A 25615-nucleotide genomic window follows, 5' to 3' on the forward strand; every position below is an offset into this window, starting at 1 on the left:
GCCTGCATGGGGAGAGAAGGCATTTCAGCTTGGCAAAGGTGAAGTGAAAACATGGAAACGGAACAACATCTGTCGCAAGATTCACATATGGAACACCTAGGGAAAGCTCCACACTCACTTGGTAGGACGGACAGCCTGGACCCTGAGCCAAAGGTCAGCTTGTCGCTGCTGTAGTGACACAGCATTTCCTCCAACTACAAAAAGCCCAGCTTGCTTTCCCATCACAAAGGCAAATACCCACCAAGGCGCAAGGATGCCAGTTTGACGGTGCCAAGGGAAGGAAAGAACCAGGCATGTAAGGGAGATTAGGTGCCATAGCAAACTGCAGGGAGGCCAGGGCATTGGGATATGGGGGAAAACCAAGTACTAGGGATGCCGGGAGAATAGCCCAATTGTGTTTCCAAAGTTCTACCCCCCCCCCACACACACACACAAATCAATGAAGAACATGGCAAAAGGAAGCCACTCTGTTTTTCAATGTAATTTGCTGCTTACCTGGAACAACCGAAAGCACAGTTCCTTTTCCAAAAGTGACTTTGCCCTCAGTGTATGCACTGTGGCACATCTCATTACAAAAATGTCTCTGCCAGCCCAGCATATGACCTCAAGCTCAAAGCACCTGGACTCAGTCCACAGAAGAAAACCCTGACTCAACAGACTCAAGTGTAGAGCCACTACCTGCAATAAAGGAAAATCCATTCCCTAGTTCACTCACACTTTTCAGAGGAGCATTCACTATCACCTTTGGTACTTGTTAAGGCTCACAAGTAAAAAATCTCACCTATAGTAATGCTTGCACAGGATCAAGGGGAACATTTGTGTGGCACTGCTTCTGTGCACAAAGCATGTGGAAAACTATCATGCTGGGCAATCCATGCTTTTCAGAGGCAGCTGTTTGATGACAGGAGTGCTGTTTCTGTCCCAAACCAAAGCCTGTCCTGATGGAAAGCCCGTGACAGGTAGCTCTGCAGCTGCAGGTGCACAAGGTTTGAGAACTGCTGCAGACTGAGGCACATTCAGATAGCAGCTCATTACCAGCACTGCAGGAGCTGAGAAAAATGCATTTGGTCAGCAACTACACAAGTTTTAAAAAAGAAAAAGCCAAGGCAAATCAGGTCCTTGTAGCTTCCTTTTCTACAAAGTGCTACTGTGAGCTCAGTGCTTGTACTCGTGGTGTTTTACCATCAGTGACACTCCATCACTGAACCTCATCTTTCTAGCTACTGCTATATATACGTACTGTTTATACTCACACAAAACCTCATTAAATACTACTCTCAGGGCAGTCTCAGAGCCTGCATGGGGAGAGTAGGCATTCAGCTCAGCAAAGGTGAAGTTAAAGGATGGAAATGGAACAACATCTGTAGCAAAAGTCACATTTGTAAAAACTACAGAAAGCTCCACACTCACTTGGTTGGATGGACAGCCTGGTCCCTGAGCCAAATGTCAGCTTGTTGGTTCCATAGTCACACAGCATTTCCTCCCATTACAAAAAGCCCAGCTTTCTTTGCCATCACAAATAGAAATCCCCACCAAGGCACAAGAAAACCAGTCTGACAGTTTGTAGTCCCTGGATCTTCATAGTTTTATGAGCATCAGGCACACCTGCCTCATCAGAGTCTGCTTGCTGGCCAGTACTAGAAGCCTTGTCCTGCTCCCAGAAGTGACCTTGCTATTAAGCACCAGCATTCATACAGTGCTTCCCACTCACCCCAGCACCAAAGGCCATTACACAAATGCTGTCATATCCCCATAACAAGGAAGCCCTTTGAGTGGCGGGCAGAGACCCTTCCCAGCAACACACAAGTCACCGTTTCCCAAGGGCATGCAGACCTCAAGTTGAGGCTTGCTCCAACCACCCTTAACCTCCAACCTCATTAAATACTTCACTCAGGGCAGTCTCAGAGCCTGCAAGGGGAGAGAAGGCATTTCAGTTCTGCAAAGGTGAAGTTAAAGGACTTGAATAGAACAACATCTGTAGCAGGAGTCCCATATGGAACACCTATGGAAAGCTCCACACTCACTTGGTTGGACGGACAGCCTGGTCCCTGAGACAAAGGTCACCTTGTAGTTTTCATAGTCACACAGCATTTCCTCCCATTACAAAAATCCCAGCCAGCCCTCACTGGAGAAGCTGCACCTCTCCCCACTCCATGCTTCTTTGTCCTGACAAACCTTCTGCTGGTCAACAGCTTGTGGGACAGGAAGGGAAATCTAAGGAATATGGGTCCAGCTGAGCTCAGCTCAGGAAGGCCCATGAACACCCCAGGGGCTGTCAGAGCCAGCCTGACAGTCTTTCTTCAACAGAACAGAGTCCAGCTACCCAGTGCTGTGCTAGAGACAGACATCTGACCTACCCCAAGTTTCACAGGTAGGCATGTCCATGGCATAAATTCTGTTTCTCTGATCATGTAAATTTAGCACTCTCTTCTTTTCATATGAAAGCGATAAAGAAGCAATATTACTTGAAACATGAGGGTATTGCTCAGCAGAACTTTTGACAAAACCATACTCATATAGCACTCGTCTTTAAAAGAAAAAATTGAGAATATAAAGATGAATGTAATTTTAATAATATAAAAATTCAACATCAGCCAGATAGTGCTTAATCTTAATTAAGATAGGCTTAATACTTACTTGATTTTACTCTTAGCTGAGCTCTACTTACAAAGGTGAATTTGTATCCATGTATATTCACACAGTATTTGCCTTATCAAGAAAAACCGTGTAGGTGTTTTCTCCCCTCCAGTAGCTTATTAGCTCCTGAGCTGTGTTTTTTGGCTTGGCCTTTTTATTAAAACTCATTGTTCACATGTAAATTCCGTGAGAATATTAGTCTAAATCTCCCTTCACAATTTTCTTAATTAGCCATTTCTTTCTGCTTTGAGACAGTGTTCTCAGTAAAGACACAAACTGCAGTTCCCAAAAATAAACTTAGACAAGGTTCTGAAGAATGGAAATAAAAGGCAGCTTTTGGAGATTTCTAGAAACATAGTGCTGAAGAAAATGATTATGTGGTGTAAGACTCCTTTCTTCAGGTATAAAGCTGTAACTGATTGATTTCTTTATTCTCTTAGAATAAAAATAAACATCTAGCATTTGATCCTTTGGAATGAATATTATCTCTCTCTCCTCCAGAGAGGACAATGGATATTTGTAGAGGCTGACCAGAAAAATATTCCATTTATTGCTCTAAAACCTGTATTAAACTCATTTTGAGTATTTGCAAATGAAATAAAGGTTTTATCTCTCAATAAGACATAAAAAGTGAAAAGTGTACTCTCTTGTAAGACTTTCCCATTCCTTCCAAACACCTATTTAGCTTCATAATGAGTTTTGTCCCTGATGCAAGGTCAGTCTTGACTATTAATCATGCACAAAAGGAAAAAACAATGGAATTTTAATATCAATATCACAGAAATGGGAATTTAGCTTTCCTACCCCTACTCATTTAGGTTGGGTTTCTACCTACCAGGTTTCACCACCAGCTGTGTTCCACTTCCAAAGGTGACTTTCCAGTTGGATACTGAAGTCACACAGTGACACATCCACTAACAAAAATGTCATACAACTTTTAGTCCAGATAAGTATATGCAAAAGCCAGTAACTGGGAAAACATGTATCACCATTAGCACATACCTCTGACTCATCTCTGTCTCCTACAAGGTTTCATGTCAATACTTTTTATGGGTCAAGAAAAATGAAGTGCTCTGAACATGGGATGCTTTGGAATAGTCAGGGAAAAAAAATAATGTACCTAGCACTCTCTTTATGACAGTAAATCTTAATTACATGGTTTCTAAACTGTGCCTTGGAAAAGAGAGAAAAACACTATCAGAAACATTTAACTCCACTGTCCTGAATGGTTTTGCAGGGGAAGATGTAAATGAGAAGTAAGGATAAATGTCTAGGGAGGCAGAACTTCCCCAGCCTCTTCTACCTCTATTAATGCATATCAAATCACTTTTAAATATACATATATATATTTGTTGTTGTTTGTTTGTTTGTGTTTTTGTTGCAATGATTGCAAGATGCAATACTGAAGAATATTCCTCCTTTTGCCACCACCTCAGAATATAAACTGTATATTAAATGGGATCTGAATCAAGTCAAGTCTGTAGCTGAAATCACCTACATTTTGTAATGGTGACCACTTACTAAAAAAATCTTGGTTTTCTTCCCATCACTTTCTACATTTCACTTTTCATTACCAATATTTCCCTCCCCAAACACACAGTATTTTCCAGCTTTTTGGAAGAGTGAAATGCTTGTCACAGAATTCAGCAGAAGAATGATTTCTCAACTATGAATCTAAGGCAAAATATATCAAAAATACCATTTTGATCACAAATCAGGATTTATTACAATTATTTAGCCTGACCACTATATAACACAAGAAAGAAAACAAAGTGCAAGATTCCTACAGTATCTGAGATTCTCACTATAGAAAAAAATGAAAACAATGACACCCTACAGATCAACATTATGTACCAATAAATTGAGCTGGGTACATTTCCACAAGAATTTCAGAGCAAGTGAAACTGGTCCTTCAAAATGTGTTTTAATGTCCTTAAGTAAATTTGATCACCTTCATCTGCTGAATCTGGGCCCCCAGGCCTTTGACCAGCTTCCAGAAGAATACCTTAAGCATTTTAATTTCTTATGGGAAAAATGTGGTTCTTACAATAAACTCCTTAATAACACTGTGTATCCGTCTTATAATTTACATTCAACTTTCAATTTATCTCCCCTTACACTTTATCTTCACAACCAGATAGATCTCTATATCTTGAACACCATGAAGAAAAAAAAAACTACCATCACCACCAAAAAAAAAAGTGTTGCTAATTAGACCCTACTTACTTTTTGTCATAACCAATCATGTCCCCTGCCCAAATGCCTGCTTTCAACCTCCTGTAATTTCACTGCCCAAGAATCTTCTGAATAAGAATAAATAAATAAATAAATAAAATAAAACCAGCTCTGAAGTTTGATTCTAAGAATTTCTCAGCTAAAAACATCTTAGTCCCATGACCTTACTGTAAAGAGAAAGTTGTGGTTAAAAAAAAAAAAAAAAAATAGGCTAAAGTCATATGTAGAAAAAATATTTTCTGGGAAATGCCTTTTGGGCTGTTTTTTGTCCTTTACCCCTCAGATACTTTCTTTGAACTAAAACTGCAAACTGGATTTATTTTTTTTCCTATTTATGGATCATTGTTCTTTTCCTTTTTTCTAGTAAGTGAACAAAAAGTTCAATTTACTTTAAAGATTTTTGATATACCTGCATATTATTTGTCTGCCTCTCAACAGAAGCATAAGTGATCATCTTGTCACTGTGTTTCAATTGACAATGAAGTCAATAAACCTAACAGAACTAGATCACATTTATGATTTACATTTCTGAACACATGCAGGATATATCTGAATTCATCAGATGAGTGTGCAATGCTCTGTAAGAAGATATCTATGACCAAGACACAAGAACATTTTTGTATCCATCTCCACTGAAGACACAGGAGTTGAACCGTATGGACTCTGGGTGGATCTGGGATTTGCTGAAACCATACAGTCTAAGATTAGCATTTTTACCTGAAGACTTACTTGAAAGCACAGACATGTGAGTTCCTCCGCCAAAAGTGAACTTTCCATAAGTACCAAGTACACTGTGATAAGGTGCTTTACATAAACTGTTACTGGAAGAGTTTAACGGATTCCCAATCACCACTGAATGACAGAATTAAATGTTGCAATGCCAAAATCCTTAGGAGCCAATATAAAGCAAAATGTCTTTCTGTGCTGATGACTGTATCCTCCAAAGTTTACTCTAGCAGGTTAAATATATGCTAAACCACATCTTATCACAAACATCAGAAAATAATACTTTGATGTCCACATTAGTACACATTTGGGGGCTGTAAAAATAAACTAGGTTTAAGTTTCTGTGTTTCTCCCAATTGAGATATTTCAAATGAGACATGGATATAAAAAAAGAGGACAGCATTTAGCATGTAACATTTCCATGCAACCATTATTTTACCAATTTATTAATTTTAAAACAAAAAATTAAAAATTGTCTTAATTGTTTGACACCCACCACCCTTATAAGACAGTATATGTTGGAAGACCGTGGGGCCATACGAAAAATCAAAATTGAGAGGTTTTTCAGTCTTAAGGATACTTAGCAAAACAGACATGAGATTCCCTAAAGACAGGATTTCCAAACAAATTAAATGAAAAAAAAAAAATGGAGGTGAAATTAATAAAATTAGTTTGATATAAGAAGCTGAATCATGGAAAAAGAAGCTGGCCTGTTAATGTTTGTGTATGACATTCTTTATTTCTCGTTTACTTGGTATTATAAAAATGCTTACTCATTGGCCAAATATTACTGCCCCCAAATTTCATATTCATACAGACAGCAAGTGCTTTATACAAATAATCCATATATATATTCCTTTTAACTCTCCTTCTCCTACCTAAATGCAATTGAGAGTATTAAAGGATGACATCCATAGTTTATTACTGAATGTGACTCATGGCTTGACTGAAAAGATGACCCTCATGACTAAAGACATTATCCTTCATCTCTTTAGTTATGTTGTTAATAATAGTCTTCATGCTATTTGTATTTAAAGAATTTACATATAACAATAGTGTTGTTGGTTTTTGTTTGTTTGTTTTTGTTTTGTTTAAAGTGCCTGTAAATGTCTTCCTTTCTTTTCTTTCCCCTCTAAATGGGAAACTAATTTATTTCACAAAGGAATAATAATCTCTCTGTTTTATATATACATTTACTTTCAAACCTCTACAATCCATTACTTCACGAGGAAAAGGAAACTGTTTTTACCATCACTGTATTTCCAATTCCGAAGGTGAATGTAATGTTAATTTTCTTGATAATAGTTTACATGGTGCTGTGCTTTGGATCTGTGATGAAAATAGTACTGAGAACAAAACCATATTTTAGTCGTTGTCAAGCCAATTAGTCAAGGACTTTACTTCTCATACTGCCCTGCCAGCATACAAGAAGCTGTGAGGGGACACAGCCAGGTCAGCTGACGCTAACTGACCAAATGGATATTCCATACCATATAGCATCATGCTCAGCAATAAAAGCTGGGGAGAAAGAAAGTGGGGGCCTATACTTGGGAAATGGGGAGCAACAACATTTGGAGTGACTGATGGCATTCATCTTCCCAAGAAACCATTCCATATGATGAGCCCTGCTTTCCTGGAAACGGCTGATCTGCCTGCTGATAAGAAGTAGTGAATGAACTTCTTGTTTTGCTGTACTTGTATGAACAGCTTTTGCTTTACTTCTTAAACTGTCTTTTATCTCACTCCATAAGTTTTCTCACTATTACCTTTCTGATTCTCTCCCTATCCAATGGACAGGGAATGAACAAGCAGCTGTGTGATACATATGCCTGCTGGGGTTAAACCACAGCAGTGAATTACCTGTTGCAGAGAGAACTCAGAACCATGGTACATGCAATAACACAAGCTTTAATGAATTCAATAAACTCAATTTCTACTGGTACCTCATTTGCTGTCAAGCATACTCAGATCAACTCTGGCTTAAAATTGCTCCCTGTGAACTTGCTTCTACTTCTCTTCAAGGATTGTTCCTTATCAAATCAGACAGACAGGAATAGACTCACTCAGGCACGCTGTTAAAGACTAATAATTAATAAATTCATAATAACCTTAAATATTTCAGTGCTTTTTAAATCATTTTTAAATTAATACCTAATTAAGTATTCACATGTCATTCACTGTGTCTATTCTGGAAACTCAGATTAAAACGATAACCCCCAAAATTAGTTAAACTATATGGGGAACTAGTACTGAATTGAACTTCTTCTTTGGCCTACATATATGTACATTTGTATACATGCAATCCTCAGAAACACAGGCACTTGCTTTCTAAAGCCTTGGACATTTCTTTTAGGCTTACATGGCTTTAATTTAGGTGCATTCCTCCCCTGAATTTAAGCTCCAGGTTGCCACATCCAAAGTTACAACCACAGAGCTTTACAAAATCCTGACCATGGAAAGCTTTTGATCTGGGACAGAATTTCTGCAATGCTCTTTTCACTTCTAACTGTAAAACTAGTAAAAATTTAATTTGAAAAGTCTTTTCCACCCCAATCCCTCATTGACCACTCCTCCTAGCCTTCACATAGTACAAAGAAACTGAGACTCTGGACTACATGTTCAAGGAAATTTTATGTCCTGAGACAGACCAGCAACATATCCTAAGCATCTGAGTTATCTAAATTTAGTACAGATGTACTAGTGTGTATCTGTAATTAGTGGAAAGACACAGGCAATTCTCAAGCACAGTTCTCGTCTTAAAAAACAAACAACCAAAAAAACCAAAAAAACAAACAAACAAAAAATAACCCTCTAAAACCTAACAAAAATATAAACAGAGAAACAAAAAACTCAAAATCCAGTGATAAAGATAGAAGCAAAAGTCAGCTTGGGTTAGTAGATTTGATCTTGAATGCTTGGTACTAAAGGGACTAAACCTAGTCTCTCAAGTCACACAATTTCAAAATGAGCATTCACTTGTTCTTCATCAAGAAAATCGCTTCAAGAAATTATTCTTAAATCACTAAATGACAAAGCTCCTCACAGCACCATGAAGATCTGTTTTTGAGATTTTTATTTCTGGCACTTACTTGGAAGAACAGTCAGCCTTGTCCCCTCTCCAAAACTGAGTGTTTCATAGGCACGTATGGAGTTACACTGTGACAAAGAGCTTTACCAAAGATTCTGGCAGTAGCTGTTGACACAGAGGAGGGGTTCTTTTTGTTTGTTTTTAAAGCTTTGATGTGTATACACAGATCTCTTGGGGGTTTCTTCTCAAGCTTTCTAGATCAAAACCCTAAAAATCCTCTTAAAAATTCACTACTTTGCTATTTTACCCCTCTGTGGTGTGCTGTGGGATTCTATCTCACCAGCCCAGTTCTTATACATCATAGAAAAGACTGTAGCTGCATCTTTCTATGATAATTGTTCTAACTTCTACAATTGCTGTTAACTGTAGTCTTGAAGGTGAGTAAAAAAAAAAAAAAAAAACAGGGCGGGAATGGAAGATTTTCTATAGCACTTTCTCCATCCACCTCAGTTAGTGAATATCCCCTCCTACGCCAACCTGCTACACTGAGACAACTTGTACTTAAACTATCTAATGTCTTCATCTAATACAAACTAAACATAATGATGTTTCTTCATTATTTTTTTTTTCAGATGCCCATGATTCCCCTGACCAAAATGATGACCAAGCCTTAAGAATGCATTATTCTCTCAGATGTGAATCTGTCTTTGTTCTCTCATTCCCAAGTTTGGGGGCTGGTATTTCTTCCATTATCTTCCTTTATAACTGAAATTATAAACAGTCTACAGTGGAATGTTTTCAGACAACTCTGTATTCCAACATGGTTTATTTTTTCCTCTTCCAATCTTAGAAGAGATTTTGTCTCAAAGCTAAGCAAGTAGCCACTTACAGCATTCCCCCTGCAATGAACCACCTCAAAATGCCTCTCAAAACTCAGGTTAAAAAAACTATGGAAGTCATCCAATTCCATCCAAACTGTCCAGTGGTTACCCTGGAAGGATCAGATCCTTGACAAAAATTAAGTTGGTATTTGCAATGTTTTTGCTCCTGTAGAAAATTTTGCAAAAAGTAATTTGGGTTAAACAAACAAGCAAACAAAAAAAAAAAAAAAAAAAAAAAAAAAACAGACTAATGCATCTAATTATTTTTTAACTCTCGTGCACTAGTTCTAGTCTTTTCAAATTGCTGATGGACAGAAAAGAAGCATCCTAGGAACAAAATTCAAAAATAGAGTCTCTTCACAAATATTATTTCATATTTCTCCCCAGAAACAAACCTTCCTACTCTGTGCTTCTCTCTGTAAACAGGCAGTAACTTTCAAGCCCTTTCTAGTGTGTGAAGAGAATGGCATCCATGATCAGCACTTCCACGGTCAGAAAGGAGTCCTGAATGTACAGGATCAAATCAGACTGAAAACACATGGTTTTGTAGCAATAATCTCAGTTCTTAAAAAAAATATATATATATAAATATATATATATATTTATACATATATGTTGCCCACAGCTGGCTAGTTTTATTTTAATTTTAATGCACATGGAATAAGAATATGATACATTTGGAGTATATCCATATTTTTACGGGATTTTTTCCTCCATTTCTTCTTATCTGACTGTACTTCCTGTTTTGAATATCTGAATATCACATCTGAGGAGATGCTTCATCACTATAGTAATCAAGAGCTTTGCAAAGTACCTACTGTGAATGGGATTTTATTCATGAGATTTATTTTACTTCACAAAACTGACTGCTGTATATGGCAGAAAAGTGATTTGTGCTCCTGGCATTTTCACAGAATCACAGAATCACAGAATTGGAGGAGTTGGGAGGGACCTCGAGAGATCATCGGGTCCAATCCCCCTGCCAAAGCAGGTTCCTTAGAGCAGGCTGCCCAGGTAGGCAGCCAGACAGGCCTTGAATATCTCCAGAGAAGGAGACTCTACAACCTTCCTGGCAGCCTGTTCCAGTGCTCCATCACCCTCACCTTGAAGAAGTTCTTTCACATGTTGGTGCAGAACTTCCTGTGCTCAATTTTGTGTCCATTATCCCTTGTCCTGTCCCCACAAACCACTGAAAAGGGGTTGGCCAAATTCTTTTGTCTCACACAGACACACAACATTTTATTCCATGTTTGAGCATTTTAAATGGGAGTGAGGCCCTTGGAAATTACATCCTCATTTTTCTATAGACAAAAATGAGCAGCTTACCTCTTGAGCTTGCACATTTAGACATATTCCATGCACAAATATGATCTTATCAATTTTCATACAGTAGTTCAGCCCTTTACAAAAGTGTGATGTGCATGCTCTTCTGAAATTTAAGAGGTTTTCATTGCAGTTAATACTTTGATGTGATAATGAAAGATTAAAATTTATGATAATTTTAACTTTAAAGCAACTTGACTATCATACATGGGAACGGAATATTAGAAGCCTTGAAAAATCCCTTAAAATGAATAGGATATAAAAGCAGATATTCCTTTGTCTACTGAGAAAGACCAACCAGTATAACAGTGGTGAAATAAATTAATCTTTCAGTAACTTTGCTAAGATAGGTGAATACCTGTAGATCTTCTTTGGGGGAAGGAAAAAATATATATTTTTCTGAAATTGTTACTTTTTTCATGAATGCACACTTCTTATAAAATAATTTTCTTTCTGTACCACAGTCCACAGAGAAGAAAAACATTTTAAACAGTTATAGATCAGTGTATAATAACTGAGCATCCTTTCCAGAATAGCTTAGCCAGTCAGTTCCACTCTAGCCACACACTGCAGTCTCAAGCATATTTACATGCATCAAATGAAATGAAAAAAAAAAAAAAAATAGAACCAGCAGCTCATCAGATGTTTTTCTTGGGTAGCAAGCACAGCAGAGTTTGTTTTTACTCAGCATTGTACTAGTTGAATTGAAGAGTAAGTGTGGTTTCTATGCCAGCAGTACCTTCCCTTCCAAATTTTAGTGCCACAGTGTTTTAAAAATACAAATATCACTTCTTTCATTTTTTTCTCTGTAAGATAATCACTGCACAATTTGCATTAATTAATATTGCTCAAATTGTAACTTTACTGCTGGGAAACCTCTGTGTCTATCCATGCAAAAATGATTTATGTATGAAATGGCTATGTTTCCAATCTGTATTGTATGTGCAACACCTACTGAAGTCAAAGTCTCAAAGGTGGGAAGGAAATATTGTCCATATCCTTATAGAATGAAGAGCGGTAGATCAAATACCTCAGAAGTTTTAAGCATCTTCCCCAGAGTTCCAAATGCACAAACTTGTTATACAAATAGAAACTCTCCCACTGATGCTAGTATAAAATATAGAATCATAGAATATCCCATGTTGGAAGGGACCCATAAGGATCATCAAGTCCAACTCCTGGCACCGCACAGGTTTGCCCAAAATTTTAAACCATATGACTAAGTGCACAGTCCAATCGCTTCTTAAATTCAGACAGGCTTGGTGAAGTGACTACTTCACTGGTTCCAGTGTGCAACCACCCTTTCGGTGAAGAACCTCTTCCTGATATCCAGCCTAAACTTCCCCTGCCTCAGCTTAACACCATTCTCATGGGTCCTATCACTGGTGTTTACAGAGAATAGGTCACCTGCCTCTCCACTCCCCCTCGCAAGGAAGCTGTAGACTGCGATGATGTCCCCTCAGCCTCCTCTTCTCCAGGCTGAACAGGCCCAGTGACCTCAGCCACTCCTCATAATGAATCTTCCCCTCTAGGCCCTTCACCATCTTCGTCGCCCTCCTCTGAACACTCTCCAACAGTTTAATGTCCTTTTTGTCCTGTGGTGCCCAGAACTGCACACAGTACTCAGGGTGAGGCTGCACCAGCACAGAGTAGAGCAGGACAATCACCTCCCTCGACCGACTAGCAATGCCATGCTTGATGAACCCCAGGATACAGTTCACCCTCCTGGCTGCCAGGGCACACTGCTGGCTCATATTCAATTTGCTGTCAACCACAACCCCCAGATCCCTCTCTGCAGAGCTGCTCTCCAGCATCTCGTTGCCCAGTCTGTATGTAAAGCCAGGGTTGCTCCGTCCCTGGTTCAGGACCCGGCACTTGCTTCTGTTAAACTTCATGCAGTTGGTGATGGCCCAGTTCTCCAGTCTGTTCAGATCTCTCTGCAAGGCCTTTCCACCCTCATCCAAGTCCATAACTCCTCCACGTTTGGTGTCGTCAGCAAATTTGCTCAGAACACCTAGTCCTACATCCAAATCATTTATAAAAACATTGAAGAGGACTGGCCCTAAAATGGAGCCTTGACAGACCCCACTAGTGACCATCCACCAGCCAGATGTGGCCCCATTTACCACAACCCTTTGAGCCCTGCCTGTCAGCCAATTGCTCACCCATCGTATGATGTTTTTGTTAAGTTGTATGCTGGACATTTTGTCCAGTAGGATCCTATGGGAAACCGTGTCAAAAGCCTTGCTGAAGTCCAAAAAGATCACATCAGCTGGTTTCCCTTGATCAACTAGATGGATGATCTTATCATAAAAGGAAATAAAATTTGTTAGGCAGGACCTACCCCTCATGAACCCATATCGGCTGGGACCAATGACCACATTGTCCCCCAGGTGTGCCTCAATAACTTCAAGAATCATCATCTTCATAATTTTACCAGGCACTGACGTGAGACTGACAGGCCTGTAATTGCTTGGGTTTTCTTTCTTACCCTTCTTGAAAATTGGCACAACATTTGCCAGCTTCCAGTCTACTGGGACCTCTCCAGATTCCCAAGAGTGTTGAAAAAATAATTGAGAGAAATAGAAGAGAATTAGAAACAAAAACAGTCCCATTCTGTCTTTATGCTTAAGTCATTTCATTTTCCTCCTAGTTCCTGCAGCGTTTGGGTACATAACAAATTCTAAAGAATTTATCTACCTCATTTCACACCCAGTGGAAACCAAACGATATGTCATTTTACTCGAATCACATAGCAAATGACCACTTCTAAGACCAGTCATTTAACAGCCTCCTAACCCATGACTGAGTGTACCCATTTACATTTGTTCAGGAGCATAACTTCCAGAGAGAGTCTCACACCTCAATATAGTCATTACTGTGATTGTAGTACACCTAATGAAGCAAAGGGTCCCAATGTATGACACACCGAATTCTCGAAGAATAAAGGGCCACCCAAATAAAAAATCTCTTTTGCAATGGAGGAATCTTAATCCTTCAAATCCCAGTAAAATACAGAAAATGTTTTATTTTTGACACAGGTTTGTAGCATACAAAGTACCTTGATAACAGCAAATAGACTTACGTGTTTCAAGAAACGGACAGGTCCATAGGCAGGACTTTAATGGAACTGAAGTGTCTGGGTCCTTCCATAGTGAGAAACTTTCCATAGTACAGAAGACCACAACATTCAAAGGAGAAAAGGGCTTCACCAGGACAACACAGCTCCTTGGTGCATCTCATCCACAGCCTTCCTAGCTGCAACAAATTATACTGTAATTTCTTCATCACAGGGCAACAGACATTATGGCATTTCAAATTACTCCATATTGTTATTATTCTATTCATTTACTGAAGCCAGAGAACTCCATTTCTTTCTGTGTCAGTCTTCTTCCTTGTTTAGCAAGACATCCATATCTTTGAAAGGCCTTAACCTGCTTTAGCCATAACAGATTTTCAGGGAACAAACTCATCCCTTAATCCCAACAACACATCTTTCTACCAGCTAGAATACTCTGACTGCTGAGTTTGGGTTGTTGTTGCTTTTTTTGTTTATTTATTTGTTTGTTAAAAAATCTTACAGCGCAAAGCCTTCCCCCCTCCCCCCCCCCCAAGTACTAACTTATTTCAAGAGTAGTTATACAAGCTTTTTTTTTTTATTATACTCCATTTCCTTTGTTTTCTGACTTTTATGTATAACTATTTTAATTTGCACATGAGAATAAAGCATCTTTGAATCTCAGTTCAGTTATTCATCTTTTTTTCACATGTGCCTTTCTGACACTGGACTTTCTAAAGCCTGGATATCATACAACAAGAAGTTTCATCTGCACCTGTTGGCAATCAAAAAAATGCAAAGTCAAAGCAAATTAATTTAATCATGTGCAGAGGTAACAGTTCATATTTTTCAGTTCGTTTGTTTGGTTTTGCTTTTTGTATGTTTTGTTTTGTTTGTTTCTTTTGTTTCTTTTTCTTTTTGACCTATTTATTAGAATTCATCAAGTATAAGATGTTGTAAGAAAAATAAACACTTTAACCAGCAGGTAGCAGGAGAGATCAAGGAAAGAAATTCATCTTATTTCAATGCACCTAATTTTATCAGAAGCTTCTTAATATTTCAGATCATACAGGACAGATTATTACCAGCAGAATCCAGGGTTCTTTCTCTAACATTTTTAATGCTATATAAGACAACATAAAGATTTAGTTGTAGAAAAGTAATTTAATGTTTTTCAGTTTTATGCAGTTCTGTATTATTTAAAATGATAGCAAAAAAACAATTAGCTTATATTCTCTGTATCTGTAAACACTTAAAATATCTATAAAATATGTCAAAAAGTGAAATAAAAATAGCTTTACCATCTCAATTTCAAAGTCCAAATGAAAAAGGATAGACTGGTGGAATTCAACCCACTCCCTCAAAAAAGTCATTTGGGATTTTTTTGCCTCATTCTCATGCATTTTATTTACTTTTAACATGTTAAAAATCCTAGATATACGCTGTATTTTTCTTTGAGAACCCTTTAAAATATATGTATAGTCTATATTCCAAAAGCAACTCCTCTTGCACAGGAGAATAGGAGAATACAAGCACATACAATAATAATCACATAGCTCTTATATACTGTTGGGTTTTGCAGTTGGAAAAAAAAAAAAAAAAAAAAAAAAAAAAAAAAAAACAGCAAACAACTTTCCTCTCTTTTAACAAGAAATTACTGAAAGAAACAAAGAAACTCCAATTCAGGCTGAAATGCTGTGCATGTAAGCAGCTTAAAGACCTGCTTTAAGTCCTGCTCTAGCCCTATCTAGTGTGAAAAAATGACAGTGGGACATCATATGCAAAACAAACAAACAAACAAACAAACAAGGTTTTCTGCAAAGGTAAGACAGAGGCTTGTTCATGGCACTGAGTTGTGTGCTCGAAAGGGGTTCAAATAGGCATTTCTTCTTCTTCTTTTTTTTTTTTTTCATATGACTGGAGTAAATATTTGTGTTGAAGCAGCTTACTGCAAGATACAAAGTTCCATGCATTGTTTGAGGTTGATCTAAGTGTGTTTCTCTGCAGCCTGAGTACAAATATGTTGATGCTGTCCCTGAACTTCTCCCTTTCTGTGACATTTTTGCTGGCTCTAAGAAAGCCAAGGCACAAAAGAAATCAGACTGGGAGTCCTTTCTTGTGCTCCAAGAGCCTTTCTGACTATGAAGCTTTACCATCTTTTGAGTTGTGTAACAAGATGAAACCTAGGAGACATCTAAAGCACCTTGCATAGGGGGTTCCCATACATTTCTGTAGTAATGAGAAATGTACAGAGTGGAGGTGTAAACACCCTTCTCCCCACATATAACTAGAAATATGAGAGAAAATGCAAAATATTCTCATTGCTATTCAGGTTTTCTAGCTGTACATGACACTGTCCCATTTGGTCATTCGGAAATATATTTATTTAGGGTGCATTTATTGTCCCCTACCACAGGAGAGAGCTATCATCACTTTGACATGCTCAGCAAGAAAGGACATACAGGTGTTAGACAGTATACTTTACATTTTCTGTTGTTTTTTTTTTTTCATCTGAGTTTGAACCTCTGACTTCTGATGCTGTCTGACTATCTAATTTAATGAGCAATCAAATCATTATTTTGAGAGAGACTGAAAGCCCTTTGCAACTTTTTTTTTTTTTCTAGAATTACTGCATCCATTAAATTAACAATAATCTTGCACTGAGCACAGACGTGAGCATCCTTCTCTCCAGATTGAGCTCACAAAAACATTTATGCTCATATTTCCCTTTAGTGTCATGAATTGTCATGCAGAGCAGGATTCTTCTGGTGTGTTTCTTCTAGCTGTAACCCAACTGTTTGCCAGACTACAGTCAGTGGAGGGAAACAATTCCTAAGTAGTTTAGAGAGGCATGAATAATGTGCTAGAACTATTTCTATATACAAAGGTGAAACATTTTTCTTCTGTGATAGACGAGGAAAAAAGTTAACAGTTGTAGATATGAGTCTCTGTAGCCTTTGCAGATATAACAATTTGTTTTGATGCAGCTTTCTATGCTGCAACTTCATCTCTTTTCTGAAAGTGTCATTCTGTCTCTTGGTACTGTTAAGAGGGAGAGAGAAGGAGAAATGCAGGTAAACAGCTTGCTTTGGATAAGAAGAAAACAGATCATTAACATCATTTTTTTTCTTCCCTTTTTCTAGAGAAAAAGGTTCCAATTTGGTCTGTGGGTGGCAAGCAGAAAGTTTCATAGAGCAATGCAATTAATGACAGAAAATGGAAGAAAAAAATCCCTTGCTGACATGTGGCAGAGAAGAAGAGAAAACACTTCTGAGCAATCATTTCAAATGAATTGTGTAGAAGTTCACTAGCAAAGGGCTTGCCTTATTAGTTTTCATTGCTTTGGTGTTTTTTTTATTTCATATTATGGTATTTTATGGTATTTGATTTTATTTTATTTTATTAACGGAATATTTCCCAAGGAAGGAAACCACAGCTACTTTCAAACTTACCTAGGAAGCCATGCCCTATGCCATTTTCACCACAATGAACGTCTAGAACTTATAGCATACTTCAGCTATAGCTTTAGTTATTACGGACACACTGTTGTTTGGTATAACTGAATGAACACCTTCCATTTTCTTAAGTCCATGTTAAAAGGAGAAAGGGTGTGAATCAAAAACTTTAAATAAAACAAAACAAAAACCACAATAGCTCAGAAGAGGTGAGGAAATACACACTGCAAGCCACTAAGATCCCTAGCCTGAAACGTGCATGACCTTTACCTACAAAGAGGAAAATTCCCTAGCTCGCTGACATAGGTACCTCTGTTGTGTGACTTAGCATTACCCAGACCTATATGTGAGATCTTTAGTGCCTGAGGTGAGAATGGGGAGTAATGCACCATTGCAAATAGCCATGAGCATTAATGTCAATCAAAGAAAGAAAGAGGGGAGACCACAGACTCTCTATCTTGAATAAATGCATTTGCATAAGTAGGAAGATACTGTTTCCAGGCTTTAACACTGGGTAGACAGAGAACATTGGAGAGTCTTAAGAGCAAGCTTTCATTTTGAGTGAATGGCTCTCTGGAGGTTGTACTTATTCTAAACCAGCAGTGGTGTTGGGAGCAATTTCATATACCCAGGCCTGATTCATGTTTGAATAACACTCCATTAGACAAAACCTGTGTAGTCAGATGGAGAGGAGGGAAAGGTCAAACCACATCATTACTCACAATTTTTGCACCATTTTCTGTGCTGTCCATATGATCATTTATAACTCTGAATAGCTACTAGCCTTAACCTGGGCTGAACATGTTTTCCCATATGCACATTGTCGTGGCTTGGGCTGGGATAGAATTAATTTTCTTCATAGAGGCTTGTATGATGCTGTTTTGGATTTTATTTTTTATTTGTTATTTTTGAAAATAGTGGTGATAGCTCACCAATGCTTTAATTATTGCTGTGCAATGCTTGCATGTAGTCAAGGAATTTTCTGCTTCTGGTACCACCCAGCCAGCAAGGAGATAAGGAATGCACAAGAAGCTGGGAGGAGACACAGACATGACAGCTGACCCAAACTGGCCAAAGGGATATCCCATACCATAACTAGACCTAGACAGCTTCTGAGAAGGGACATGGTCCTGATAAAAGATCCAGAATAATCTACCTAGAAGTAGATTCATAGAAGTTTAAGAACTGAAGAGGAATTGTGTGTCTGCATATATATCTGCTTCTTCCACCTGTATTGTGTGTTATAATAAGGTATTGCTTTTCCCATTATCTTTCTTCTCTATACAATGGCTGGTGCCAGAATTCTTCATTGGGTACAGATACCTCTCTTTTCCTCAAGGGCAGATAAAACAGTTAAAGTAGTTAAAGGAGTTATAGCATTTTAAGCAGTTTTTTCCCTTTTTCTCTTTTGTCCCCAGTTAATGTAAGCCATCACAGTCTACTTCTTCCCAAAGGAAGCTAATCCCTTCCTTCCAGAAGAAGGCCAACATTTTTTGTTTTTTTTTTTTTCTCCAGAGGAAATGAGAAAAACAGGTTGCACCAGGTTTTACTACAGTAGGGTAGCTGGGTTGCCTCTGATTGTCTTCAATATCCACCCTTGGAACCATGTCTCAGAAACATCATACTGGACAGCTGTGACACAGTCCTCTTATTTCATGTAGTCTGACCTGAAAAGCAGTCTCAGGGGAGTTATAGGCCTGGTCACTAGTCTAGATTACTCCAATGAAAGCTAACTGTAGTCACAGTGCTTGAGTGATAGACTGTGGTAAAAGTCTGAGGGACAAGTACTTCCACCTCACAATTCACAGAGCTGGAGGTTCAAATCATCATCTCAAAGACAGAAGTTTCTCTCCATTTGACCGAGATCTAGATAATAGGTTCTTGGGCAACTGATATTTTGGAAGAATAGTGAGGGGATAAGTGTTCCCCTCTGATCAACACTGTGCCAGTGGTGCAGAGAAATATGAGATAACTGACTACAGAAGTATCACACAGGTCATGTATGTCTTCATGATGGAAATGAGGGCTCTGGTGTCCTGTAACTTTATGAATAGGTATTTAAAACAATAGTGAATGATGTCTTTATCTGGCTGATATATTTCTGTATGAATGAGTGCTATGTCACTCAGTAGTTAGACGTCTGTAGATCCCGTTCTTTGTTTGTGCACTGCTACAAGATTTTCATTCAGTCAAAGTTCTCAGACACAACCAAAGACAACCCAGAAAAATTACATTCCTTGATCTGCACAGAGAACCAGAAACAGTATTCCCAGTCATATCCTTGCCTGAGAGATTGGGAAAATGTATGATGTGGAGTGCAACACAAAAATGTAGAGGGTATCATCAGAAAATCAGGATAAAAATATGAACAAGCAAGTGTTTCTATTTTACATTATGGGGGTGGAATGGATTTTAATATAATTTTTTAAAATGACTGTTTTTGGATTTACTGTGCAAACTTCACTCATCTTCTGGGTAGGGTGAGGGTCTTCATCTAGGGGTTTGCAATTAACCTGACAAGGGTTAATTAAATGGACTTTCTTATGCACTTTTTGTAGAGTCTGTCTTGAAGCTAGCAGTAACTCAGGCAGTATCTGAAAAATGTCATTTTCTCTTCAGGATGTGGTTAACTTGTTTTTCGAAACGAGAGGGAGTTCGCCTTGCATCTTGCAAGTTAGTCATAGGTGTTAACCACAGCATCCTGCCCGTTGCTTCTGAGAGTAAGATGAGTTGGGGAATGTGTGTGTTGTGGGTCTTTTTGACTAATAATCAAGTTGCTGTAGAAACTGTATCACTCCATCAAACCATCATACGTTATTTCCTGTTGGTCCCTTCCTAGTATTAATGAGTGGGAAAAAAAGAAACATGCTCTCATGTCTTCTGATACCTATATTTTTCTTCCTCATGCTCCTATCAACCTGCTTCTTCATTGATTTTTCCTTAGGCATATGTCTCTCTTTGCTGTGATCCAGAATATCATGCTGAGTTCTCTTTAAAGTGATCTGAAAGACAAAACGTCATTCAAATCCCCTAAATCTAAGATTCATGTCCCCTTCTGTATCTCTTTAATGAGTCAAGGAGCCCCTCCACTTCCCTGTGCAAACCCTAGAAAAGACAAATTCAGTCAACAGTAAATCTAGGTTATGAACAATGCATTTCTAATCTCACTGGTCATTAGAACTGGATTTCAGCAATCTTTATTACAAATTCAGATGAAAAAGCAAGCACAAACCACAGCATTTTGGTGTAATAAAATTTTATTTTGATAATCGCTACAGTGATATAAAATGCAGATGTCATACACTTTGCAGAAAAGATAAAAATTAAATAAAGAAATGTAAATAAAAATGTTACTACAGTTGAACATCATCTGGTTGAAGTGCATCCCTTCGGATCCAATGCAGCTCTTCTCATCTATACTAGAAAATTATGGTTATTAAAGATATCTTAAAATATATATATATATAAATAACATCCACTGTGCCTCTCAGAAGTAAAATATCAGTTCTACAGAATAATGCAACATTGCTGTAAAAAGGTATTTTTAAAAGTTCATATATCGATAGTGAGGTTTCAATTTTTTTTTCAAAACTATCAAAGCATGTTGGATGCTTCCATGCAAAGGATAGAAAAGTGGAAGGATCAATTTCTACTTAGCTGACAGATGAGGAAAAATACTTTCCTCTGCTCACAGAAAACAAGAAATAGCAAAAGCAATTACAACTCTAAAAATTACATAAACTTTCCAGGCAGGAGTCCACACTCAGAAATGTCTTAAGGAGATGGTGCTGTGCTGTGTTCTAGATGGTTGTTGTCAACAGATTTAACATCATCTCTTCAAATTGTACTGTTGGTAGCTGCTCTCTCCTGCTGTTTCTCAGCTTTCTTCTTCCTTGATACCTCTTTGCCTGACAAAGAAGAGTACGTTTTAAATTATTTTTAATGCATATAGGTGCCATTATATTTAATGAAATGTGCCGTTGTTTGATTACTGTTAGATCAAGATAGGTAGATTTACAAAGCTTAATCTGGATAGTCTTTTGTGACACTTTTGGTTATATTAATTTAAAAATTCTCCCTCCTCCTCTTTCCTGCTACCTCTTCACATGACTGTGTTTTGGAAGCCTGGCTTTTGATTCCTTATTCATCTTGATTTTTCTCTAGCCCTCATGTTCTGCCAGATGAAACGGTCATTAAGATATTTCTTAAGCATTTCTGATAAAACCTGAGATGTTCTGTCAAAGCAAGCTTGCTGCAAAGTAAATCTGGGGACCAGCAACCTAGAACTAAGCTATGGATTCATGAAAAGGCTGTGTTTTTTTTGGTTGGTTGGTTTTGTTGTTGTTGTTTGCTTGTTTGTTTGTTGTTTGCTTGTTTCCATAAACCTACAGCATTTATTAATGGAAACAGGAGTAGATGAACAGATGTCACTCCTTGTGGGGTTTGAGAAGTACACAAAGACAAGTAGTCATTACTGGCACGTACTTCCAATTTTTCCACAGATGAAACAATGTATTTCCTTACCTCAGAAAAGAAACAACTTGATGCTCATGAGTGTATTGAAGGCAACACTTTTTGCCAGCAGGACTCGTAAACCCAACACAGCCATGGACAACATGTTTGTTTTCTCTGTTTTGATATCTCCTTAGTGAGAGAGAAAAGATAAGAGAGATCATGATCTAGAGTGGGATGTCATGACATTGGTGGAAAGTGAAAAAAAAAAAACACAGGCAATAGTGTCAAGGAGAGAAATGGCTGTAAAAGAAAAGATGACAGAGAAACATGGCAACAACAAAGGCGGAGAGTATCTGTCAATATTGGATTTTCATAGAATCATAGAATGGTTTGTATTGGAAGGGACCTTAAAGATCATAAAACCCCAACCCACGTGCTAGATCAGGTTGGCCAAGGCCCAGCCTGGTCTTGAACACCTACAGGGATGGGCCATCCACAACTTCTCTTGGCAACATTTTCCAGTGCCTCACTACTCTTACAGTGAAGAACTTCCACCTAATGTCTAAAACTAAAAGAGGATAGATTTAGATGAGACCATTCCCCCCTGTCCTATCATTATCTACCTGAATAAAGAGTCCTTCTCCATACTTTTTATAAGACCCCTTTAAGTACTGAAAGGTCACAATAAGGTCACCCTAGAGCCTTCTCTTCTGCAGACTAAACATCCTCATCTCTCAGCCTTTCTTCGTAGGAGAGGTGCTTCAGCCCTCTGATCATATTTGTGGCCCTCCTCTGGACTTGCTCTACAAGTCTACATCTTCCTTAATGCTGGGGGCCCCAGAACTGGATACGTACTCCAGGTACTCATGAGGGCAAAGTAGAGGGTGGCAATCACCTCCCTCGACCTGCTGGCCACTCCTCTTTTGATACAGCCCAGGATGCAGTTAGCCTTCTGGGCTGCAAGCGCGCACTGCTGGCTCATGTTGAACCTTTCATCCACCAGAACCCTTAAGTCTCTCTCCTCAGGGCTGCTCTCAATGACTTCTTCTCCCAGTCTGTACTCCTGTCTGGGATTGCACTGGCCCAGGTGCAGCACCTTGCACTTGGACTTGTTAAACCTCATTAGGTTATCATGGGCCCACTTCTCAAGCTTGTCCAAGTCCCTTTGGATGGAATCTCTTCCTTCTGTTGTATGAACCATTCCACAAAGCTTGGTGTCATCTGCAAACTTGCTGAGGATGCACTCAATACTATCATCTATGTCATTGATGAAGATGTTAAATAGCACCAGTCCCAAGACACACTTGTGAGGGACACCGCTCATCACCGGCCTCCACCTGGACATAGAGCCATTGACCACTGTTTTTTTCCCTCCTGATACTTTGTAACTATAACAAAAATTGTCTTTTACTAAAATAGTTACCCAGAAAAAGCAGGTTATGTTTAATGAATACAATGAATACAATGAATACAATGAATACATGGTATTCTGATTTCTCTCTCCCTGAGAAAATACATTTCCATGCTTTTATCCCCAACATAGTAACATAACTTTATAATCCCTTTAGTTAACTAACCTTTTGAAGAGATGTCTGTGGTGTTGCAAACATTTGCTGTTATTGGTTCTTCCACCACCTTTTCTATAGCATGATAAAGAAAAGACAGCATAAACAAAATCTGACTTGTAAGAAGGATTAAAGACAGTGTTCATATTACTTTTCCCACAGAATCAGGTGAGTGATACAGTCTGAGGCTAAGCAGGCAGGTCACTAATATTAATTTGAGGAAAACAAATCTCAGTACAGTTGGACGAAATAAATTTTTGACTTGCTTTGTTTTTACTTTTTTTGAATGAGCTGCATAATGGGAAAAGCAATGCAAAAATGTAAAAAGTTGTTTAAGAAAAAAATATATTTTTTTACTTTTTGTTGGTTTTAGAAAAGCTATTCTAAACTGTATTCTATAAAGTTTCTGCTATATGTTGAAGTATTTAGTCATAAGTTAATATAAATTTAAAAATTAAAAAAAAAAATAATAAAAAAAAAAGATTGTGTCTTTATTTTTTTTTTTTTCAAAAAAAAAAAAAAAGAAATAGCAAGTCTTGGAAGACACTGCCTCCAGAAATAAGTTGCAATTGTACCACAAATTTGTACCTGATGACGTTGCATTGGCTGGAAAACTTTTGTTCTTGAACTTGGCCGTGCAGGATACCTCTGAGTTTTTTGTCACATTCACTACTTTAATAGTATTGTATGTCCCCTCTGATGTCACAATGGGTGTAGACTGTTCGTATATGACTTCAGCTGTTAACATGTCCAAACTGATATTCTTTGGATAGAAATTCCTTGCCAAACAAGCTGCTTTCCCAGTACTGCCACCTTCTTCAAGTGCCTTGGATTTTATCAGAACAACTTCTGGGTCAGAATCTTTCTGATTGCCTGTTTAAAAAATAAAATTAAAAAAAAATAATAAAAAAAAAAGTATTGTTTGGTCATTATTTGATTTTATTGAAATCTTGCCTGAGAGCTAAGCTACCTGCAATTCATGTGCGTTTCTCCACTGACTAATTCCTGGAATTAACAATGGCTAACTGCCTTTTTTGTCTTTCTGCTTATTCCAAAAGAACAGATAAAATACAGAAAGAATATATATGGGTAGGTTTTCCATAGAAGCTTTAATTCCGTGGGATCCTAAGCTTCCTTTTGCTAGAACTCATGCCTGCATGTGAATTCTTCAGTTTGTAAGGCACCAGAAAATGAGAAGAGAACTTTGAAGGATGCAGGTCCAATAGACAAATTATTCTGCTTAATCGACAAATTAGTTACTAAAAATAACACATCTATCAAGGACAGTCCTGTATACCCCGAGACATAAGGGAATAACTCTTTTTCCTTTACTCACTCTCACCTCCCCAAAGTCTTCTGATGTGTCTAAAAGGTCTAACCATAGCAAGAGTGGTAAGGCAAAGAGAGAAGTCAGTTTGTTACGTCACCATTGTGCAAGGTTACTCCAATGAGGGGCATTACTTGCAGAAATGAAGTGCTGTTGCTCGAGTGGAGAACAAGGTTGATCTTTTCATTAACAAATGCTCAGATACAGGAAGGTTATGTGTCTCTAAGGTGGCAAATTAGGAGACAAGTAATCAGAAGTCTCTGAATTTCCAAGAATTTGTGATAAGGTCAAGCAATTTAAATTGCGAGAGAGATTTTCCCCACTAGACATTGTACAGGTGTAAATCATTCTAACCCAGTCTAGAGACACTGGAAAGATACTATGACTGGTACTTGGTTCAAGAAAACCTTCTGTACATGTTTCAAAAAGTGTGACCTTTCTCATCTGTGCACTGTGCTATATTGTTAGTCCCACAGCTTCAGGAACAGTTAGAAGTATAATGAAAAATTAGCATAATAAAATGGTTTGAGCAGAACATCTTGATGCCTATAAACTTGATGCCTATGGACAAATCTTCTTAAAATCTTACTTACAATAGTGTACTAACCTTCAGTGGTAGGTCTTTAGGATTAAGATATTAACAAACATCAAGATACAAAATACATGTATATGCCCTAGAAGTGGAGTTTTTAAAGAACCTAAAAGGTGCTGACAAATGTTCACAGGATTTGATATCCTAGCCCTCTCCTGTACCTTTCAGAATTGCTCTGTACCTTTCAGAATTGCTCTGAAACTTTCAGAAGCTTTTTTTTTTTTTTTTTTTTTTTTTTAGCTTTGAAATATTTTAGTAGCTAAATTCTTAATTCTGAGCAACAAAGAATGAAAGCCAAAGACCTAACAACTGCAAAAACCTGATGTTCAATAA

General features: G+C 38.0%; 1 protein-coding gene across 1 annotated transcript in view; it reads right to left on the reverse strand.

Moving 5' to 3' along the window:
- The window catches only part of LOC311218456 (T cell receptor alpha chain MC.7.G5-like), a gene marked incomplete at its 5' end in the record, with an annotated part of 170174 nt that overhangs the window by 53150 nt on the left and 91409 nt on the right, over window positions 1-25615 (reverse strand). The window contains one exon of the mRNA XM_084301139.1: window positions 3473-3526. Within this exon, the coding sequence (XP_084157265.1) occupies window positions 3473-3526 (54 nt within the window). The remainder of the gene's footprint in view (window positions 1-3472; window positions 3527-25615) is intronic.

The sequence above is a fragment of the Netta rufina genome (assembly GCF_964035555.1).
Source record: "Netta rufina genome assembly, chromosome: 24".
In the NCBI taxonomy this organism is placed as follows: Eukaryota; Metazoa; Chordata; class Aves; order Anseriformes; family Anatidae; genus Netta; species Netta rufina.